This window comes from Rattus norvegicus, chromosome 1 (assembly GCF_021556685.1).
Source record: "Rattus norvegicus strain SHRSP/BbbUtx chromosome 1, alternate assembly SHRSP_T2T, whole genome shotgun sequence".
Classification (NCBI taxonomy): Eukaryota; Metazoa; Chordata; class Mammalia; order Rodentia; family Muridae; genus Rattus; species Rattus norvegicus.
This window is the reverse complement of record NC_141534.1, coordinates 221,086,570-221,105,076: the sequence shown is the minus strand read 5'-3', so window position 1 is coordinate 221,105,076 and position 18,507 is coordinate 221,086,570. Positions and strand designations below refer to the sequence as shown.

General features: G+C 39.6%; 1 protein-coding gene across 1 annotated transcript; it reads right to left on the bottom strand.

Annotated features, from left to right (window-relative positions):
- Window positions 1-204: 204 nt before the first annotated feature.
- Window positions 205-18,240, bottom strand: Ms4a4cl1 (membrane-spanning 4-domains, subfamily A, member 4C like 1). Its single transcript, XM_087608796.1, has 7 exons — window positions 18,130-18,240; window positions 8,908-9,067; window positions 7,023-7,142; window positions 4,558-4,614; window positions 3,690-3,815; window positions 1,991-2,092; window positions 205-326 (listed from the first exon to the last, which is right to left on the bottom strand). The coding sequence occupies exons 2-7, from the start codon at window positions 9,040-9,042 to the stop codon at window positions 249-251; spliced, it is 618 nt and encodes a 205-aa protein (XP_087464922.1). The 5' UTR covers window positions 9,043-9,067; window positions 18,130-18,240; the 3' UTR covers window positions 205-248.
- Window positions 18,241-18,507: the final 267 nt, after the last annotated feature.

The following is an 18,507-nucleotide window of genomic DNA, read 5'->3' as shown; positions in this document are numbered from 1 at the left end:
AATGAATGGAGGATGTTAAAGTTTTATTGATCTAGTAATTGCTTGATTTACATATTTTCAGTATGTCTAATATCCTCCCCCCCCCAAAATCCAGTGAAATGAAGTGTTAATTTCCCAGGGAAATGCTTGCACACACACACACACACACACACACACACACACACACACACACACACACATCAAAATTAGACTCTTTCTCCAGGGTGGTTCTTATACAGATTTTCTGGAACATTTTTCCATTGGTATCCTTATGGTAACAATGTTTGAAGTGTCATGGGGGGTGCCGTCACTGTCACAGCAGGATTTGATGGTACCACTACAAGAACCTGTAAAATGAATCAAAGAGTCATTGAGTCACCCAGTATAGTCACAGCTTCCATTTCCTTACTCCATAGTGTCACTTTTACTAGTGTCTATACTGTCACTACAGAGTTGAACACATCAAACTGAGTGGTTTCTGGGCCACTCTTGGATCATCCAGTATTGCAGAACTAGGACAGTCATCCTATGGCAGAGACTGAGCAGCGTAGCTGGTGTCCGCAGCTTCATCTTAGAGCATCAGTCTTCTGTGTCAATGGTTCACTTGAAGCAAAGTGTCACAAAGAGCGACAGTGGCATTCTTCCAAATGAGTCTGATCCTGCCGACATAGCACATCCACCTTAACATGGTGGCCTTGAATGAAGTTCTGTACACATGTCAGGGACCCAGAATGGCAGAAGCATCATGACACATGGGAATATATTCTGTCCTTCACAATCAAGGGACAAGGGCAGCAGTGGAATGAAGAAGATGTAAATACTTAAGATGTTCATGTGCCTAGGTCACTGCTTTTGTGGGTTGATACACAAGGGGACAGCAGGGACAGCTCTAGGGAGCAGTTGCTGGGTTATACTAGCTTCCTATATGAGCTCTGAAGTAGCTTATCTGGCATACTGTATTCATGGTCTACTTCCTGGGTATTTATCTCCTCTTACTTATTTTCTTCCTCTTGCATATGAGGCTTTCTTCTCCTTGTGTGACCTTCTTCCTACTCCTTGTTCAAGATCACCTGCAGCTCTACTTGGGTTAAGACAATGGCCATGTGTGCACAAACGGAAAGTTTCTGAGAAATCACATCCTAATCAACCCTATGAACACAGTTTGAACACGAGAATGGGGACTAGAAAAGAAGAATTAGAGTGGAGGGAGTGGGGCTGGATTTGATTAGAGCTCATTATATGTAGGTAGGCCATTCCTAAACAACAGCTACAGAAGATTACAAGGTAAAAGAAACCAGTACACAGAGGAAAACTCTAAAGTCTTCTTCGCTTGGATTTCATCTAAGGAATCAGCATCCAGGTTGAGGTTGTGGGACAGTGAGTCCCCCAGATACAAACAAAAAGTTCTGAGTCTATAATGGTCCTATAAAAACTGCTTCATTCTGTGGCTGGATGCCCTTCAGGCTCTCTCTGCAGCTCACTAGTCCACTTCCATTCTTAGGACTGCTTTTGTTTTATTGATAAACTGTCTCCATTTCTTACATGATCCCCTGGTAAAGTCCTTTGCTCTGGAACACAAGAATCTAAAATTTACTGACTTCTGAACTCAGAGCTGTGACTTGGCCCTCCTAAATATGTTTTCAGACTTTCTGGGCTTTTGCATTCTTTCTCTCCATCTTCCCTCTGCCTAGAGGATAAAGGGATTTTTAGCTTTTCTATTCTGTTTTGTAGTGTTTGTTTTAATTTACCTACCTCAAACTGTCCTAAGAGTGTCCTTGAGCTTCCTTCTGAGTCTGGCTTTAAAGTCTGTTACTAATGCAACTAAGAAACCCAAAGGGAACCTCAGTTTTTCTGCTCACAGAGCCTCTTAAGACTGAGCAGGGGACATGACAAAGCTGTTGAAGGCCTTGATTGAGGAAAGTAAGAGACAAAGAAGGTGTGTCCTTGTAAGGTGCTAGATTTGTGTGGCTGATTACAGAGCAATAGAGACCTACTAAGAACTGATACTCACCTCACTGGAGTTACAACAGGAAGCATTACATCCAAATGCAGAGATGGACACAGCAATGCAGAATTCTAGTATATTTAAAATTAACATCAAAACATCCAAAGCCTAAAAAAAGATTCACATAAAGGAATGTAAAGGATGGAGATTACATGTTTGAAATATGCCCTCCTACCTCTGACTACTATGCCGAAAGGAGGAAGGGCCTATCCAGGTGTTTGGAAATGCAGCTTTTGACATAGCCCAAAACAAAGACAAATTATTGGTCTCCTGAATGTCACTTATTTTCTTACTTTCTTTTTTACTAATAACAATTATCAGAGACCCCCTAAGTCTAGCCTGATGTGCTCCATGCTATATACATGGAGAAAATAATGTCATTTCATCCTTGAAGATAATAGTCTTTCAGGTATTTTTTTTTATCCAAACCTCAGGATGGTGTTAGCATGGTTTACAGTGAGAATATAGGTTGTTTATTAGATAATATAAGGCAGAATATCTTTTCTTCCCCATCTTTATTAAATTAGGTATTTCTTATTTACATTTCAATTGTTATTACCTTTCCCGGTTTCCAGGCCAACATCCCCCTAACCCCTCCCCCTCCCCTTCTATATGGGTGTTCCCCTCCCCATCCTCCCCCCATTACCGCCCTCCCTCCAACAATCACATTCACTGGGGGTTCAGTCTTAGCAGGACCCAGGGCTTCCCCTTCCACTGGTGCTCTTACTAGGATATTCATTGCTACCTATGAGGTCAGAGTCCAGGGTCAGTCCATGTATAGTCTTTAGGTAGTGGCTTAGTCCCTGGAAGCTCTGGTTGCTTGGCATTGTTGTTCATAAGGGGTCTCGAGCCCCTTCAAGCTCTTCCAGTTCTTTCTCTGATTGAGAGGGTGGTTTTGAACCCAAGGGTAGCCTAGGCTACATAGCAACACTTCAATCTACCTAAATATCAATCACACATACTGAAAACAGCAACAAAGATAAAACAAAGGTAGATTTTCAACATAAGAGCAGATGTGTAATGTGTTTGTAATATACTACTTTAAGCTATAGGAATGGTTGTTTTTCTTGATCATTTTGCCCGATCATTGAAAATTCCATGTGGCAATTCCAGGTAGCAGGCACTCTTTCTGCGCATTCTTACAAAGAACTTACTCCTTGAAACCTGTTTTGCAAAAATTATAAGCTATTATACATTCTATCTTTTTTTCCCAAGTGGATCAGCACCTCCAACCATTAGGAACTTGGGTTTATTTTGGATCTCTCTGGTGCACCAACTGAAGATCAGACAGACAGCCACAGGTCCTTGTGGCTGAGAACTAGTCACATTAGTGATTTCCTTTGCACTTAGTTACAGATAGAAGAAAAATAATGAGGTTTCACTTGATCCCTAAATAAATATTGATCTACGTGCCTATCATTTCAACATCCTAAAACTTATTTTCTCTTCCGATTCTCTTTTCTTTTTTTCCCAATAATTTATGTTTTATTCACTTTACATCACAATCACAGCCACTTCTCTCCTCCTTTCCAATGTACAAATCTTTCCCGCAATTATCCCTCCCCTTCTTCTTAGAGGAAGTGACTTCCCCTTGGGCGCTCCCCTCAAATTGATTTTATTTATCAGAGTGTGGACTGTTGCTTTTGCAAGAGTCAGTGAGCCCTTGCCTGGACCTTGGCATCCTACCACTGGAGTGAATACTTACATTTACGATTGGATGCGCATAAAAACGGGAAGAATATGCACCCACAACGACACTGATGATACTAATAATGCTTACAGCTGCAGCCACCACAGAGATGATCGCGTTCAGACTTAGACTGCTGATGACCTAGAAAGGAATGGGGATCAGTTACCAACGGCGTACTTTGTATAGCTCCACCAATATTTGTTGTAAACCATTTCATCCTCTTTTTGCCGAAAAGTAAGCTTTGTGTCTTTTCTTATAGTAGCTTAACTTCAATCCCTTGCCAAAATAAAAACATAATAACTGTTATTCCTAAGACTAACTTCTCCAGATGATTTTCAAGGACACAAGATGCTCTTCAGATTTGCTCTTCCACATCTTTGACACGTTGTCTAGAGAGCCTGTCTGTCACTTTCCACCACACTGTGCTGCAAATGCCTAACCGCCCTTGTGTAGATGCTGATGGCCATGTCCCTCTTGCATATTTCCTCCTATGCTGCAGATGTAGCCCCACAATCCCCTACGCATGGTTCATTTAAATAGACTTTATTGTGAGAAGTAAAATGACTCAGCAAACTGGAACTGAGCTGCGTGTTAGTGGTCAGAGTTGGCGGGCTGAAATGGAAGCTTTGAAAGTCGACATTTCTTCCCCAAATTCACTGCACCAGGGCCAAGTGTCTCCCAGCAACTGCCTTGACATGATATCCATCAGACAACGATGCGACTGATTATGAACCAATTGCTCAGCTACACTTTTGAAAGTCAGGTCCTTCTAAACTCATAGCCATGGCTTTAGGAAGATAGAGTCAACCCCCTCACAGCTTAGCAGAATGCACAGTTGATGAAATTGCTCCCCTTTGATAGCCAAATAAACCAAAATACATACCAGGCTCTTTGTCGTTTTCACTCCTGCTGCAATTGACAGGGATCCGGAGATAATGAACTGGTCAGGAGGGGAAATATCCAGGTTAAAAATCTTTAAATACTTGTTATAAATTGTAGCATTCTCACCCTTACTTCTGAAGCAACTGGGTCCAGTAAAGTGACCGACTGTCCAAAAAGCAGCAGTTTTCTATGTCACCCACCTTCCCCATACCCATAATCTTGTTACGTAGTTCTGGTTGTCCTAGAGCTTGCTACATAAACCAGGACAGGCTTGTGCTTGGAGTGACTTTCCTATTTATACTTCCTGAGTGAAGAGATTATAAGCAGACGCCATTAAATGTGTGTGAAATTTTTAATAATGATTTCTGTATTCTTCCAGAGGAGTAAGCCACGGTCCCTCTTTGCTGTACTTTTTCCCATTAAAATCTGTGACTGGAATGATCATTTTTCTAACTACACTGACAAAGCTGTCTGAAGTCTCTTACTCTGAAGATATTTATTTAATATTAGGGTACTTTGAAATTAGATTCGATAGAGTTGAAAAGAAACAGAGGACTTTTTAAAAATTTAAATCAATAGGGTAATTTCACACACTTTTATTAAGGTTTTAAAAATAATTCAACTCTCATCTAATCAAAATTTTTAAGAGCAACAAAGACTAAAGCCTTTCAATCCTTATAACAAGATTTTGCCATCGTAACACTAAACTGAAGAAGTTTGGCAAACAAAAATGAAATTATCCATGTTGAAAATTCATATTGGAAGCTGTAAATAAAATAATGGTAGCAAATTAAATTATATATTAGATGATGACTAGAATAATGTAGCTCATTTGAGTCTGCCAATTTGGCCATTATTTTCAATTTAATCAAAAATGACACTGTCGATTTGATTGAAGTGACCTCTTTAGACTATTCAGCCTAATATATGGATGTCTGGATTTGCTTTCCAAATTTTAGTTTAGAAGATTAAAAGTTAACAGGGTGTCACGCGAACCACAGCATTGAAACTAAAGTCAAGATATTGATGAGAGGCTGCGGGGTTAGATGTTAGTCCTTTGCTCCCCATGCAGGCCTGAAGCCTTGAATTGGATCTTCCATCATGAACTATGGGAGTTGGCTTCCAAGATGGTATCGAGTAGGAAATAAAGATTGAAACAGATATACACAGTGAGGAGATAAATGAGATTCTGAGTTCTTGTTCATAGAGTGAATACATCTTGAGAAAATTAACCTTCCTTGGCCTCATTTTGTTTTTCATTTATATAGTGAAGATAAAGGCAAATTTCTCAGATGCTGTAGTGATTGGTTGAGGAGGAACATTACACACACACACACACACACACACACACACACACACACAGGTGTGTGTGTGTGTGTGTGTGTGATGTTTAAGTGCAATGTAAGCAATTACTGATATTATTGGTGGTATCATCAATTTCATTATTATTATCATTTTTATTATTATTATGGATATATGAAGTGTCATGCAACTTTGAAAAGTATGGGAGCCTGAGGCATTCTTCAAATATTAAACACCTGTCATAAAATAAGAAGGGAAAATTAAAGTACCAGGTCAACTAAATAAGTAAATTTTCTCATTCTCCAGTTCATCAATAAATAGAAACCTTGCAACACTTGAATAAGACTCTAAACTATAAAATAACTAGTAACTAAGGTTATGCATTTTATTTTCCACTTGTCAGTTCATACCATATAGGTCAGAAAATAGGTTTGATTTTTATATTTAATTGACACTCTCAACTCTAAAAAAGAATTCTCAAGCTTCTTTATAGAAGAGAGTTTTTTAACTTTCAAAATTCTTATTTAAATATGATTAGTAATTTTCTTAAAATGTGAAACTAAATTTATCTACAGTTCTCCTATTCTCCTAAGCATTTATTGAGATTTGATCCACCAGATGCTTTTAATCACCTGCCCAGCTTTGTCCCCTCTTCTTTACCAACAACACCCTGGTTTCATTCATTCTTTCATGATGTCAGAGTTTTGTGATCCTTTGCTAGCTAGAGAAGTAGATCTCAATTTCCCCAAGTCAATGACAACAAGCCAGTTATCCTTAGTTTGAGGCTATACTTGTAAAAGTTTTATGAGCAGTGAAACAGATAATGTCAACAAGTCATATTGCTCTTTCTAACCAACCCTAGAATTGACTAGCCATGAACTTCTGAGGAAACCATTTGTGTCAATGTTTAACCCTTCTGGGAGTACATGGCTACATGACATCACAATATATTTTAAATGACATATTAAATAAACAGTCCACCTATCTTATATGAATGGCACGTGGACATTGCAATGTGAACAAGGAAATACTGAATATGGTTTAAGTATGCTGTTCTCAAACTTACAGTCTACTTGAAAGAGTTGAAAGACACTCTCACCCAAAGTTAGTATAGTCACAATAGGGTGATATTACCTCCAGTTACAAAAGACTGTGTGTACTCACCATTATTGGTCCCCAAATTGGGGCCAGTAAGATCACTGAAAAGGGTCGTTCAACAAATGTAGGTATCATCATTATTATTCCTAAGCTGAGGTTTATGAGAGCAATCATAACTTGTACCACCTAGAAACAAAAATATAAAAACATCATCACCACAAAAATTATGCCCATGCTGAGTACTATCAAGCCACTAAGTTACCTCCACCAACTCCTTTCATAATTCATGGATAAATTTGAAATATTATTCTTTTGTCCATTGTCTTCATATATGGATGAGATGTACTAACTTATAAATCATCCCTTAGACACCCCCCCCCTCTCTCTCTCTCTCTCACACACACACACACACACACACACACACACACACACACACTTCAGTAATTTCAATCTTAGTGGGAATTTGTGAAGTTCTTTCCAGAGATGCTTTTATGATGCCCCTGATGCACCTCTACCTCTGTTGCTGTCCTTTGTCACATGCACACATAAGAAAGACTCATGAATGAGACAGAAATTATACCAGCAAGAAGGATTTTGAGGAAATAAAGCTAGATACAGAATGAGGAAAATATGAAGGGCATACATGATCTTTTTTGGGCTTGGACTTTGAGGAAGAAATGTGCATATGGTGACCCAACAATGGGGAAATCTGAGTATAATTTCTCCTGTAATAAAGACTCAATGAAAATAAAAACAACATATGAAGATGTGGTGGAGGAAATAAGAACGATCCGTACAGGGGAATAAATGAGTCTATATATAAAGACCGAAAAAGAAATAGTAATGTATTTATTATTCTATATCTGTGTATACGTAAAAATAATACTTAAAGAAGAAGAAGTCACACATCTGAAAGGGAGGAGACAGCTTGGGAGTGTTGTTGGGATAAAATGCAGGGGTGATGTGTGATCAGATTTTAATTATTTTTTTTAAAAAGAAAAAGGATAGATCTAAAATGAGTTAGTCTACTACACTTTGGTTTTTGGAGTCCTCACCCAAAAAGATCAGAATTTAATCCTAAGGAAAAATTAAAAATAGAATGAAAATCACTAGAATTCCAAACAGGGAATCAATGGAAACAAAGCTTAAAAATCAAAGGTTAATTTTTCTTTAAAGACAAATTAAACCAACTACTTGATAGCAAGCTAACTGAGAGGACAAGTGGTTAACACTTCCAGGGACCATTCATGGGATAGGATATGTGTGAAACCCAAGAGAAGAGGCCATCCGACTCAACAATGTAGAGGAAACAGAGAGTTCTTTAAGAATACCATGCACCAAACCTCAGAAAAAGACTTAGCCACAAGTGTCAGGAGACAGAGTAATTTGAGCTGGACAGGTGTGGTGCAGGCCTTTTAATCCCAGCACTTAGGAGGCAGAGGCAGGCAGACAGACCCTTTTGATATTTAAGGCCAACCTGGTCTACAGCCTGTGTTCCGGGACAACAAGGGCCACAAAGAGAAATAGTGTCTCAAAAGACTAAAAACAAAACAAAACAAAAACCACCCCCAACAAACAAAAACAAACAAATGAACATTAAAAAATAATTTGAAAAGATTAACTACTACTTGATATTATTATTTATTTTACATCAATATTAAAAATATCAATAAACTAATAGACCACAAAGCACTAAAATCAGAGTTCCCATCACTGGGAGTGTATATAACTCTATCTCCCCCTTAATTTTACTGTAAAGGTAAAACTGCTCTCTATTTAAAATATTTTATTGATATTTTTAACAGATGCATTTGAAAATCAAATGCTATTACCTCCAGGTTGTGCTGATGTACCATGAAGCTACTGAAAGAGAGCATGGGTGTCTGCTTTTTATTTAAATAATTTATATATTTATAAAATGACTCTCCCCTGAGATCCAAAGATGTCTTACCCCTAGGACTTTGGGTTCCCCCTTCAGGAATGTCTCTTTGTTCTCGTTCCACCTTTGTGATTTTATAACAGATGGCTCCAAGGGCTGAGTTCCTCCAGGAACCACTGTCATGGTTGTCTGCGCCAGTCCTTGCATGGTTTCCAGGGCAGAAGACACAGTACTGAAATAAGAATAAAATTTTGAATGAACTTCTGGAGATAATTCAATGCCAGGCTCATACTTAAGGGTAAATTGCAAAGGAAATCCTCTTATGTTATAATCAAGAATTGACAAATGGGACCTCATAAAATTGCAAAGCTTCTGTAAAGCAAAGGACATTGTCAATAGGACAAAATGACAACCAACAGATTGGGAAAGATCTTTACCAATCCTACATCCAATTGAAGACTAATATCCAATATATAAAGAACTCAACAAGTTAGACTCCAGAGAATCAAATAACCCTATTTAAAAATGGGGTACTGAGCTAAACAAAAAATTCAAAACTGAGGAATATCAAATGGCTGAGAAGCACCTAAAAAAATGTTCAACATCCTTAGTCATCAGGGAAATGCTATTCAAAACAACTGGGAGATTCTACCTCACACCAGTCAGAATGGCTAAGATCAAAAACTCAGGTGACAACAGATGCTGGTGAGGATGTGGAGAAAGAGGAACACTCCTCCACTGTTGGTGGGATGGCAAGCTGGTACACCCACTCTGGAAATCGGTCTGGAGGTTCCTCAGAAAATTGGACATAGTACTACGTGAAAACCCAGCTATACCACTCCTGAGCATATACCCAAATGATGCTCCAACATATAACAAGGACACATGCTCCACTATGTTCATAGCAGCCTTATTTATAATAGCCAGAAGCTGGAAAGCACCCAGATGTCCTTCAACAGAAGAATAGATACAGAAAGTTTGGTACATTAACACAATGGAGTACTACTCAGCTATTAAAAACAATGACCTCATGATATTCTTAGGCAAATGGATGAAACTAAATATCATCCTGAGTGAAGTAACCAATCACAAAAAAGCCACTCATGATATGTACTCACTGATAAGTGGGTATTAGCCCAAATCTCAGAATACCCAATTTACACACCACATGAAGCTCATAAAGAAAAACAAAAGTATAAATGCTTCAGTACTTCTTAGATGGGGGAATAAAATACTCACAGGAGGAAATTATGGAGACATAGTATGGAACAGAGACTGAAAAAAGGCCATCCAGAGACTGCCACAAATGGGGATCCATCTCACGTGCACTCACCAAACCCAGTCCCTACTACTGAGAATGCTACAAAGTGCATGCTGACAGGAGCATGATATAACTGTCTCCTGAGAGGCTCTACCAGAGCCTGACAAACACAGAGTCGGATGCTCACAGCCAACCATTGGACTGAGAACGGTGTCCCCAATGGAAGAGTTAGAGAAAGGACTGAGGTATCTGAAGAGGTTTGCAACCCCATAAGAAGCACAACAATATCAACCAACCGGACACCCCAGAGCTCCCAGGGACTAAACCATCAACCAGGGAGTACACATGGACAGACCCATGGCTCCAGCTGCATATATACCAGGGGATGGCCTTTTCAGGCATCAGTGGGAAGAGAGACCCTTGATCCTGTGAAGGCGCAATGCTCCAGTTCAGGAAAATGCCAGGGCGGGGTGGCAGGTGGGAGTGGGTAGGTGGGTGGATGGGGAAGGTGGGGGAGCACCTTCATAGAGGCAGGGGTTGGGGGGATGGGATAGGGGGTTTCTGTTGTGAAACTAGGAAAGATGATAACATTTCCTAGGGTATTCTACCCTCTCTGGTCTCTTTGAGCACCACACATGCATGTGGCAAAAAGACATACATGCAGACAAAACACCTATACACAAAAAAGTTTGAATAATCTGGAGTTTTCTCCTAGCTTTCATTAACATGGGAATTCCTGGTTCCTAACATTCTTTGGATCATTTTGACTTCATCTGTGAAGGGTGCATTGTGCACAGTTGCTACCAATCTTCTTTCTGATCTGCACACTGCTAAGTTTTCTCAGTGTCTTCCATTGATGAACATCTGTATCAGAGGCTTCAGCTCGTGGCCTTTGAGTCCTAGTTTAGGTTACAGTCATCCTAAGAGCAGACTAATCATAATATGCTGGGTACGCAGTCTCCAACTTTTGTATGTCCTCCAAATTCTGCATGGAGCAGATATTGTCTTAACTCATGGATTTTCAGAATGATATGTAGGTGACAGAGATTAATAACATAGGTTATTAAGAGTATGTGAAATGATTAAATAATCAGTCAATAATTTAAATATCACTTTCAGATTTTTGATACCTTGAGGATAGAGAAAAATTAGATATTAAAACAACTTCATACAGTGCTCAATCAAGGCCTTCTTTAAGACTTTATCTTTTCTTTTACTTTATTTTAAAAATATTCTTTACTTTATTTTTGAGAATACTATACTTGAATAGTGTATTTCATCATTTCCATCCCACACTATCCTCTCTTCAACTTTTCTTGTGATGTCTTTCTTTCAGATTCACATCCATTTCCCTCTAAGTATTATTATTAGATATGCATATGATTTAATGCATATACACAGGCACACAATGTTGTGTCCATTTAATGACGCTTGTATGTAAATGTGTTTAGGAATGAGCACTTAGGATTGAATAATCCATCAGGGAGCTCCTTGCTGGACAAGTCAGGAATTGCATATAGCTTTCATCGAAGGGTGAACAGGCAAGATATTCTTGAGGGTACAACAGTGGCACTTATTATCTTTTTTTTTTAACTTGAGTATTTCTTATTTACATTTCAAGTGTTATTCCCTTTCCCGGTTTCCGGGCCAACATCCCCCTAATCCCTCCCTCTCCCCTTCTTTATGGGTGTTCCCCTCCCCATCCTCCCCCCACTGCCACCCTCCCCCCAACAATCACGTTCAGTCTTAGCAGGACCCAGGGCTTCCCCTTACACTGGTGCTCTTACTAGGTTATTCATTGCTACCTATGAGGTCAGAGTCCAGGGTCAGTCCATGTATAGTCTTTGGGTAGTGGCTTAGTCCCTGGAAGCTCTGGTTGGTTGGCATTGTTGTTCATAAGGGGTCTCGAGCCCCTTCGAGCTCTTCCAGTTCTTTCTCTGATTCCTTCAACGGGGGTCCTATTCTCAGTTCAGTGGTTTGCTGCTGGCATTCGCCTCTGTATTTGTTGTATTCTTGCTGTGTCTCTCAGGAGAGATCTACATGCAGTTCCTGTCTGCCTGCACTTCTTTGCTTCATCCATCTAGTCTATATGGGTGGCTGTATATTTATGGGCCACAAGTGGGGCAGGCTCTGAATGGGTGTTCCTTCTGTGTCTGTTTTAATCTTTGCCTCTCTATTCCCTGCCAAGGGTATTCTTGTTCCCCTTTTAAAGAAGGAGTGAAGCATTCACATTTTGATCATCCATCTTGAGTTTCATTTGTTCTAGGCATCTAGGGTAATTCAAGCATTTGGGCTAATAGCCACTTATCAATGAGTGCATACCATGTGTGTTTCTCTGTGATTGGGTTACCTCACTCAGGATGATATTTTCCAGTTCCAACCATTTGCCTACAAATTTCATAAAGTCGTTGTTTTTGATAGCTGAGTAATATTCCATTGTGTAGATGTACCATATTTTCTGTATCCATTCCTCTGTTGAAGGGCATCTGGGTTCTTTCCAGCTTCTGGCTATTATAAATAAGGCTGCAATGAACATAGTGGAGCACATGTCTTTTTTATATGTTGAGGCATCTTTTGGAAATATGCCCAAGAGAGGTATAGCTGGATCCTCAGGCAGTTCAATGTCCAATTTTCTGAGGAACCTCCAGAGTGATTTCCAGAATGGTTGTACCAATCTGCAATCCCACCAACAATGGAGGAGTGTTCCTCTTTCTCCACATCCTCACCAGCATTTGCTGTCCCCTGAGTTTTTGATCTTAGCCATTCTCACTGGTGTGAGGTGAAATCTCAGGGTTGTTTTGATTTGCATTTCCCTTATGACTAAAGATGTTGAACATTTCTTTAGGTGTTTCTCAGCCATTCGGCATTCCTCAGCTGTGAATTCTTTGTTTAGCTCTGAGGTACTTATTATCTTGAGGGTAGCCAAGAGATGTCCAAATGGCTTTAAAGACACAACAGGAGAAAATCCATGCTTTGTACCTAGCCACCTTCCTGTGACCCTGGAGGAAAAACAATTTCTGCCACTTTAACAAGCCTTTATCTTTTCCCTGTCCAAAACATACCTCCTAAGGTACAGTTAACTGTGCACAATCCTCAGTCAAAAACAGAGGAGTGTGTGCAGTGAAAGGTGATCTCATTTTTTACCTAGATGTCCTATATTCATCCAGTCAGTTAAAAGCCATCATGCTGAAGCCTAAGAAACCAAATTCCTGCCCCTACCTACTTCAACAATGCCTGCCCTCTGTGTCTGAGGAGGGCCAAGCTCTGGGGAACACTCCCATCCCCAAGAGTTTTTGTTCAGAGCTCCTGGCCACCCCACACTTGGCACCTCTCTTGCCTTAGATTTGCATAATTCTTCTAGCACCTTTTAAGTCAAAAAGGCTGTGATATGAATCTCTGAAAAAACACATAACCACTTCCTACTTTTTCTATACAAACCGTTAACTGATTTTTGATTCCTCAACCAAGGCAAGTATAATTATTGTGAAATATACTCAAAAGGAGTGGATCCCGTTAGCAGAGTTTTTATTCCCCTAGAAAATAACATTGCTTATTGCGATGATAAGTTTGGAGATTTCCTTTTGGTAAAACTCTGTCAAAGGAAATAAACAAAATACTATGATATTTAAAAATGTTGTATGACCAATTTTTGTTTATTAAGTATTAATAAAAAGCAAAACTTAAAACCAAATAAAGTCAACATATAAAAATATAACCCATTATATTTCAACTATTAAGCATAAAAAATAAAACTAAAAAACGAGACATACCAACATAACAAACATACAATACTAAAGATTTAACATACTCAGACCAATGTCATTTAGATGGCCTTTCCAATCTCTTTGAAAAAATTCACACACTGTAGTTACATGTGTTTTCCCAGAGACGTGTTTTTCTAGAGAACTGTGTATGAAGATTTTGAATGTATTGTGTGCACAGGAAACTCTACTGTCAGAGACTTGCCATGAATTCATAATTACTACACAGCAACAATGAATACAGTGCTTTTCTGGGTCTAAGAAGCATCCAGTTTCAAGGAAAAAGTTTATTCTCTAAGACAAACTTAAACACAGTCATTTCTGCATGATCTCATTAGTCTACTGAACCTAAGATTCCCCACATAAAATCAAACCACCTTAATATTACTTTGATAAAATATTTGATGTTTGGATATTATAAAGAAGGTGAATTTATTTAACCCATTATTAGGTGGTACAACAAAAAAACATGACCACAAAATTTGACAGCTCTGGTTAAGGTTATCCGGCTAAGTCACACCATAGCACAGGTAATACTGGAAATGAAGAGGTTACTGTTGCATGGAGAAATAGAACGAGTGATCAAGGCCCAAAGTGATCTTGATATTACAATCTATCCTCATATGAAGTAACCACGGTCACATAACACTACATGAATCCCTTCTAAGAGCAAGGCTTCCATGACCTAAGCACCTGCCTAGAGTCATGGTTCTCAACCTTCCTAATGCAGCAAAACTTTATAGAGGTCCTCATGCTGTGGTGAACGCCCCCAAACATAAAGTTTATTTCTTTCTTTTTCATAAATGCAATTTTGCTATTGTTGTAAGCCATGATGTAAATAACCGTATTTTCAAATCGTCTTAGGTGACTCCTGTGAGAAGGTCCTTCGATGCCTAAGGGGGTCTCCCCTGACAGGTTGAGAACTGTTGTCTTAGGAGTACTGTCACTTCAGCATTTTTATATTGGAATCGAAGCTTCCATCACATGATTCCTTGGGGATCAAACTTCATTTGCATTACTCAATAAACATTTCTTAGGTGAAGTTTACATTAATGAATCACAATATAGGTCATAGATAAGATGATGAAAAATTATTCATAATCTGTCCTCCCCTAGAAGCTTGATAAACTCAGAAATTAGGAACAAATTTAGGGAAATCCTAGGCGATTCAGTGAGCTAATAAGGAAGCTCGCCATCAGAATCTTGGGTCATCTGTTCTCTGCCTGGTAAATCAGAGCCTCCTGAGAGCTCAGAGGTCACCAGTGAAGACAAACATGGAATGGACAGGAGCTTAATGGAGATGGGAGCATCTGGAAGGAGAGCTGATGAGGTGAGCAAAAGACATCACAGTGGAGGGGAGTGAGATGATGGAGGGAAACCTGCACATCTAAGCAAGTAGTAATCTCATCCACAATTTGATTTGTGAAAGATATTCACAGACAGGGCTGTGGGTTGTGCACAATGCAGTGACTTTGGGTCTAGATAATCAGAAATGCAGAATCTGTGAAGCTTCTTCAGCCATGTTAGTGTTAGCAGTAAGTGAAGCTGTCATAGTGGTCCGCTGTAAGAAGCACTCATAGGAGTGGTAGCAACATTGATAACTTGGTACTCAATAGGGTTTTGTGATTCTATTCTTCTTAGTTTTCTCTATGCTGCTGAGACTAGATAAGGGGTCTTTCATGGTTTAAGATCCAACAACATACACAGGTAGTCACAGCAGTGGTGGCTTCCAAAGTACATATTCCCAGAGCATCTGCAGAATTAGAGAACCTGGTTCTTCATCTAGAATCAATCAGAGTATTCTCACCTGGCATGTACACTGCATTCTTTCTCCATTGTGATACAGACTGTACACATAGCATGAGACTCTGGAGGATGCCAGAGGACCCGGTGTCGGGGTGAAGAGCACTGATATAATTCTGACTTTGGTTAAGATATCAAACACCAGTATGCCTATCAAAGTTGAGGCAGGATCCATGGAGAGGTAGATGCAATTATAATTTAGGTTCTTGAGCTAAGAGGGTGTAGAGTAAATGAGTCCCAGTTGTTGAAACACCATCAGCAATGACCCTGAATCTTGATATCATTGGATGGAAAGAAAGCATGAAATTGTTCAGACATTTTCCCAATGTGTATATTTGTATGTATGTATGTATTATGTATGTATGTATGTATTATGTATGTATGTATGTGAAGATTTTTGGAGCTTTGCTCCATCCACCAATGTATGTATGTATGTATGCATGTATGCATGTATGTATATAATATGTGAAGTTGTTGGAACTTGTTGAAACTTTCTTCATCTACCAACTGCCACACGCATTCAGTTTCACTGTTCCCTCAAAGGGTCCCTTTCAGTTTCGACTTCTCAACAAAGCTTGTGAGAGCCTGTGTAACTGCTCACTGGGTCCCACGCCCATGCATGCTCTCTACATGGGAGTCAATCCCAGGAAATGTTGCCCCTGTGATCTATAATTATTCTTATGTTATTTGTGCTTCTTATAGGTCTGGAGAAGCTTTCAAAGATAAGGTATAACATTTGTTTTACAATCTTAGGAATGCCAATGGCTTTTAAAAAACAGACAAGGCTTTTGCTTACACATGTAAGACTTTAAAAATGGTATTTGGCTCTTAGGCATGTACCCAGAAGATACCACACCATGCCACAGGGTCGTGTGTTCCATTATGTTTATAGCAGCCTTATTTGTGATAGCCAGAAGCTAGAAACAACCCAAATGTTCCAAAATGGAAGAATGGATAAAGAAAACGTGGTTTCTTTACACAATGGAATACTATTCAGCTAGCAAGAATGAGGACACTGTGAGTTTTGCAGACAAATGAATGAAACTAGAAAATATAATCCAGTGTGAAGTAACTCAATCCCAAAAGGGCATGCATGGTATGTACTCACGAATAAGTGAATATTAACCCTGAAAGTACAGAATACCCAGAATACAGTCCACAGAACTCAAGAAATTTAACAAGCTGAAGGCCCTAAGTAAGGATGCCTCAATTCCACTTGGGAAAGGGAGAAGAAAGCATCATGGGAGGCAGATGGAGGGAGGGACCTGAGTGGGAAAGTGGATAAGGAAGTGAAAAGGAGAACATGGTCAGGTACTGGGGTGGTGGTGGGGAATCAGGAGTGAAACCCTGAGGGCCAGCAGAAATAATGGAATCAGGCAACCTCGGGAGGTATAATGTGTGTGAGTGGGGGGGGGGATGAGGGGGGTCTAGAATGTACTAGAGACCTAGCAGATGAGAAAACATCAGGACTCAAAGGTAATCTTAGATGAGATTACTAACATCAGGGAGAGGGAACTTGTAGAGTCCACCACCAGTAGAAAGACAGAACATCAAGTGGAGGAACGGGGTTGCCATCTCACAGTCAAAATCTCTAACACAGAATTGTCCCTATCTAAAAGAACTGCAGGGACAAAAATGAAGAAGAAACTGAGGGAAAGGAGATCCAGTGACTGGCCCAAGATGACATTCAGTTTAAGGCCTGACACTATTACTGATACTATGGTGTGTTTACAGACAGGAGCTAAGCATGGTGACCCACTGAAGCAGCTGAAAGAGTCAGATGCAGACACATCCAACCAATGGAAAGAAGCCAGGGACCCCTGTGAATTAGAGAAAGGCTGGGCTGGAAGAAGTAGGAGGAGGGTAACCCCATAGAAAGACCAGCAGTCTCAATTAATCTGGACCCCTGAGATCTCTCAGACACGGAGTTTCTAACCAGGCAGCATACAAAAGCTGAGATGAGACCCTGGACACATATACAGAAGAGGACTGCCTGTTCTGACCTCAGTGAGAGATGTTGGACCTAACACTTGATAGACTTGAGGCCCCAGGGAGTGGGGAGTTCTGGTGGGGTGGGGATGGGGTAGAGACATCCTCTTAGAGATGGAGGAGGAGAAATTGGATTAGGAACTTTTGGAGGGTGGACAGGGAGGCAGATAATGACTGGAATGTAAGAAAAGTAAATAATAATAATAAATGGTGTTTGGCTTTCAATATATCACACTTCATTGGCATTCCCTATAATCACCAAGGATAGGCCATTGTAGAGAGCATATCAAATTTTAAAGATTCAAATATTAAAATCACAAAATAAGAATTATAAATATTCATCTGCTGATCATATTTTAAGCCATGCTTTATATGTTATTAATCATAAAATATTACAAAACAAAAGTCTTTTCTTTAAAAAACTTGTTTTCAATAAAATTTACTCTTCAACCCCTAATAAAATAAAAAAGATGTACTAACCAGACAATGAAAAGGATCAGATGTCAGATGGTTTATTCCAAGAGAAGCGTTGCTTGTGTGTTTTCACAGGACAGCGATTCACCTTTGTAGATGCCAGACTGGTTGATTGTGACAGGACTTCCCCCCAATGACTCAGGAAGAAACGTTTGCTTCTGACATTTCCTTCCCACCCACCTCAGCCCTCACAAATGAGTGGATGTGTACTGTGAGGATTCAAAGTAGAAATTACTGTTTTTATATAAAAGTTGAGACTTGCTGTTCTTTTTTAGAAAATTATCTTTAATCTTTTTTTTTACAGTTCAGTTGTTGTCCCCCTCCCAGTCATCCCTCTGACAGTTCCTCATCCCATTCCTCCTCCCCTGCCTCCAAGAGGATGTC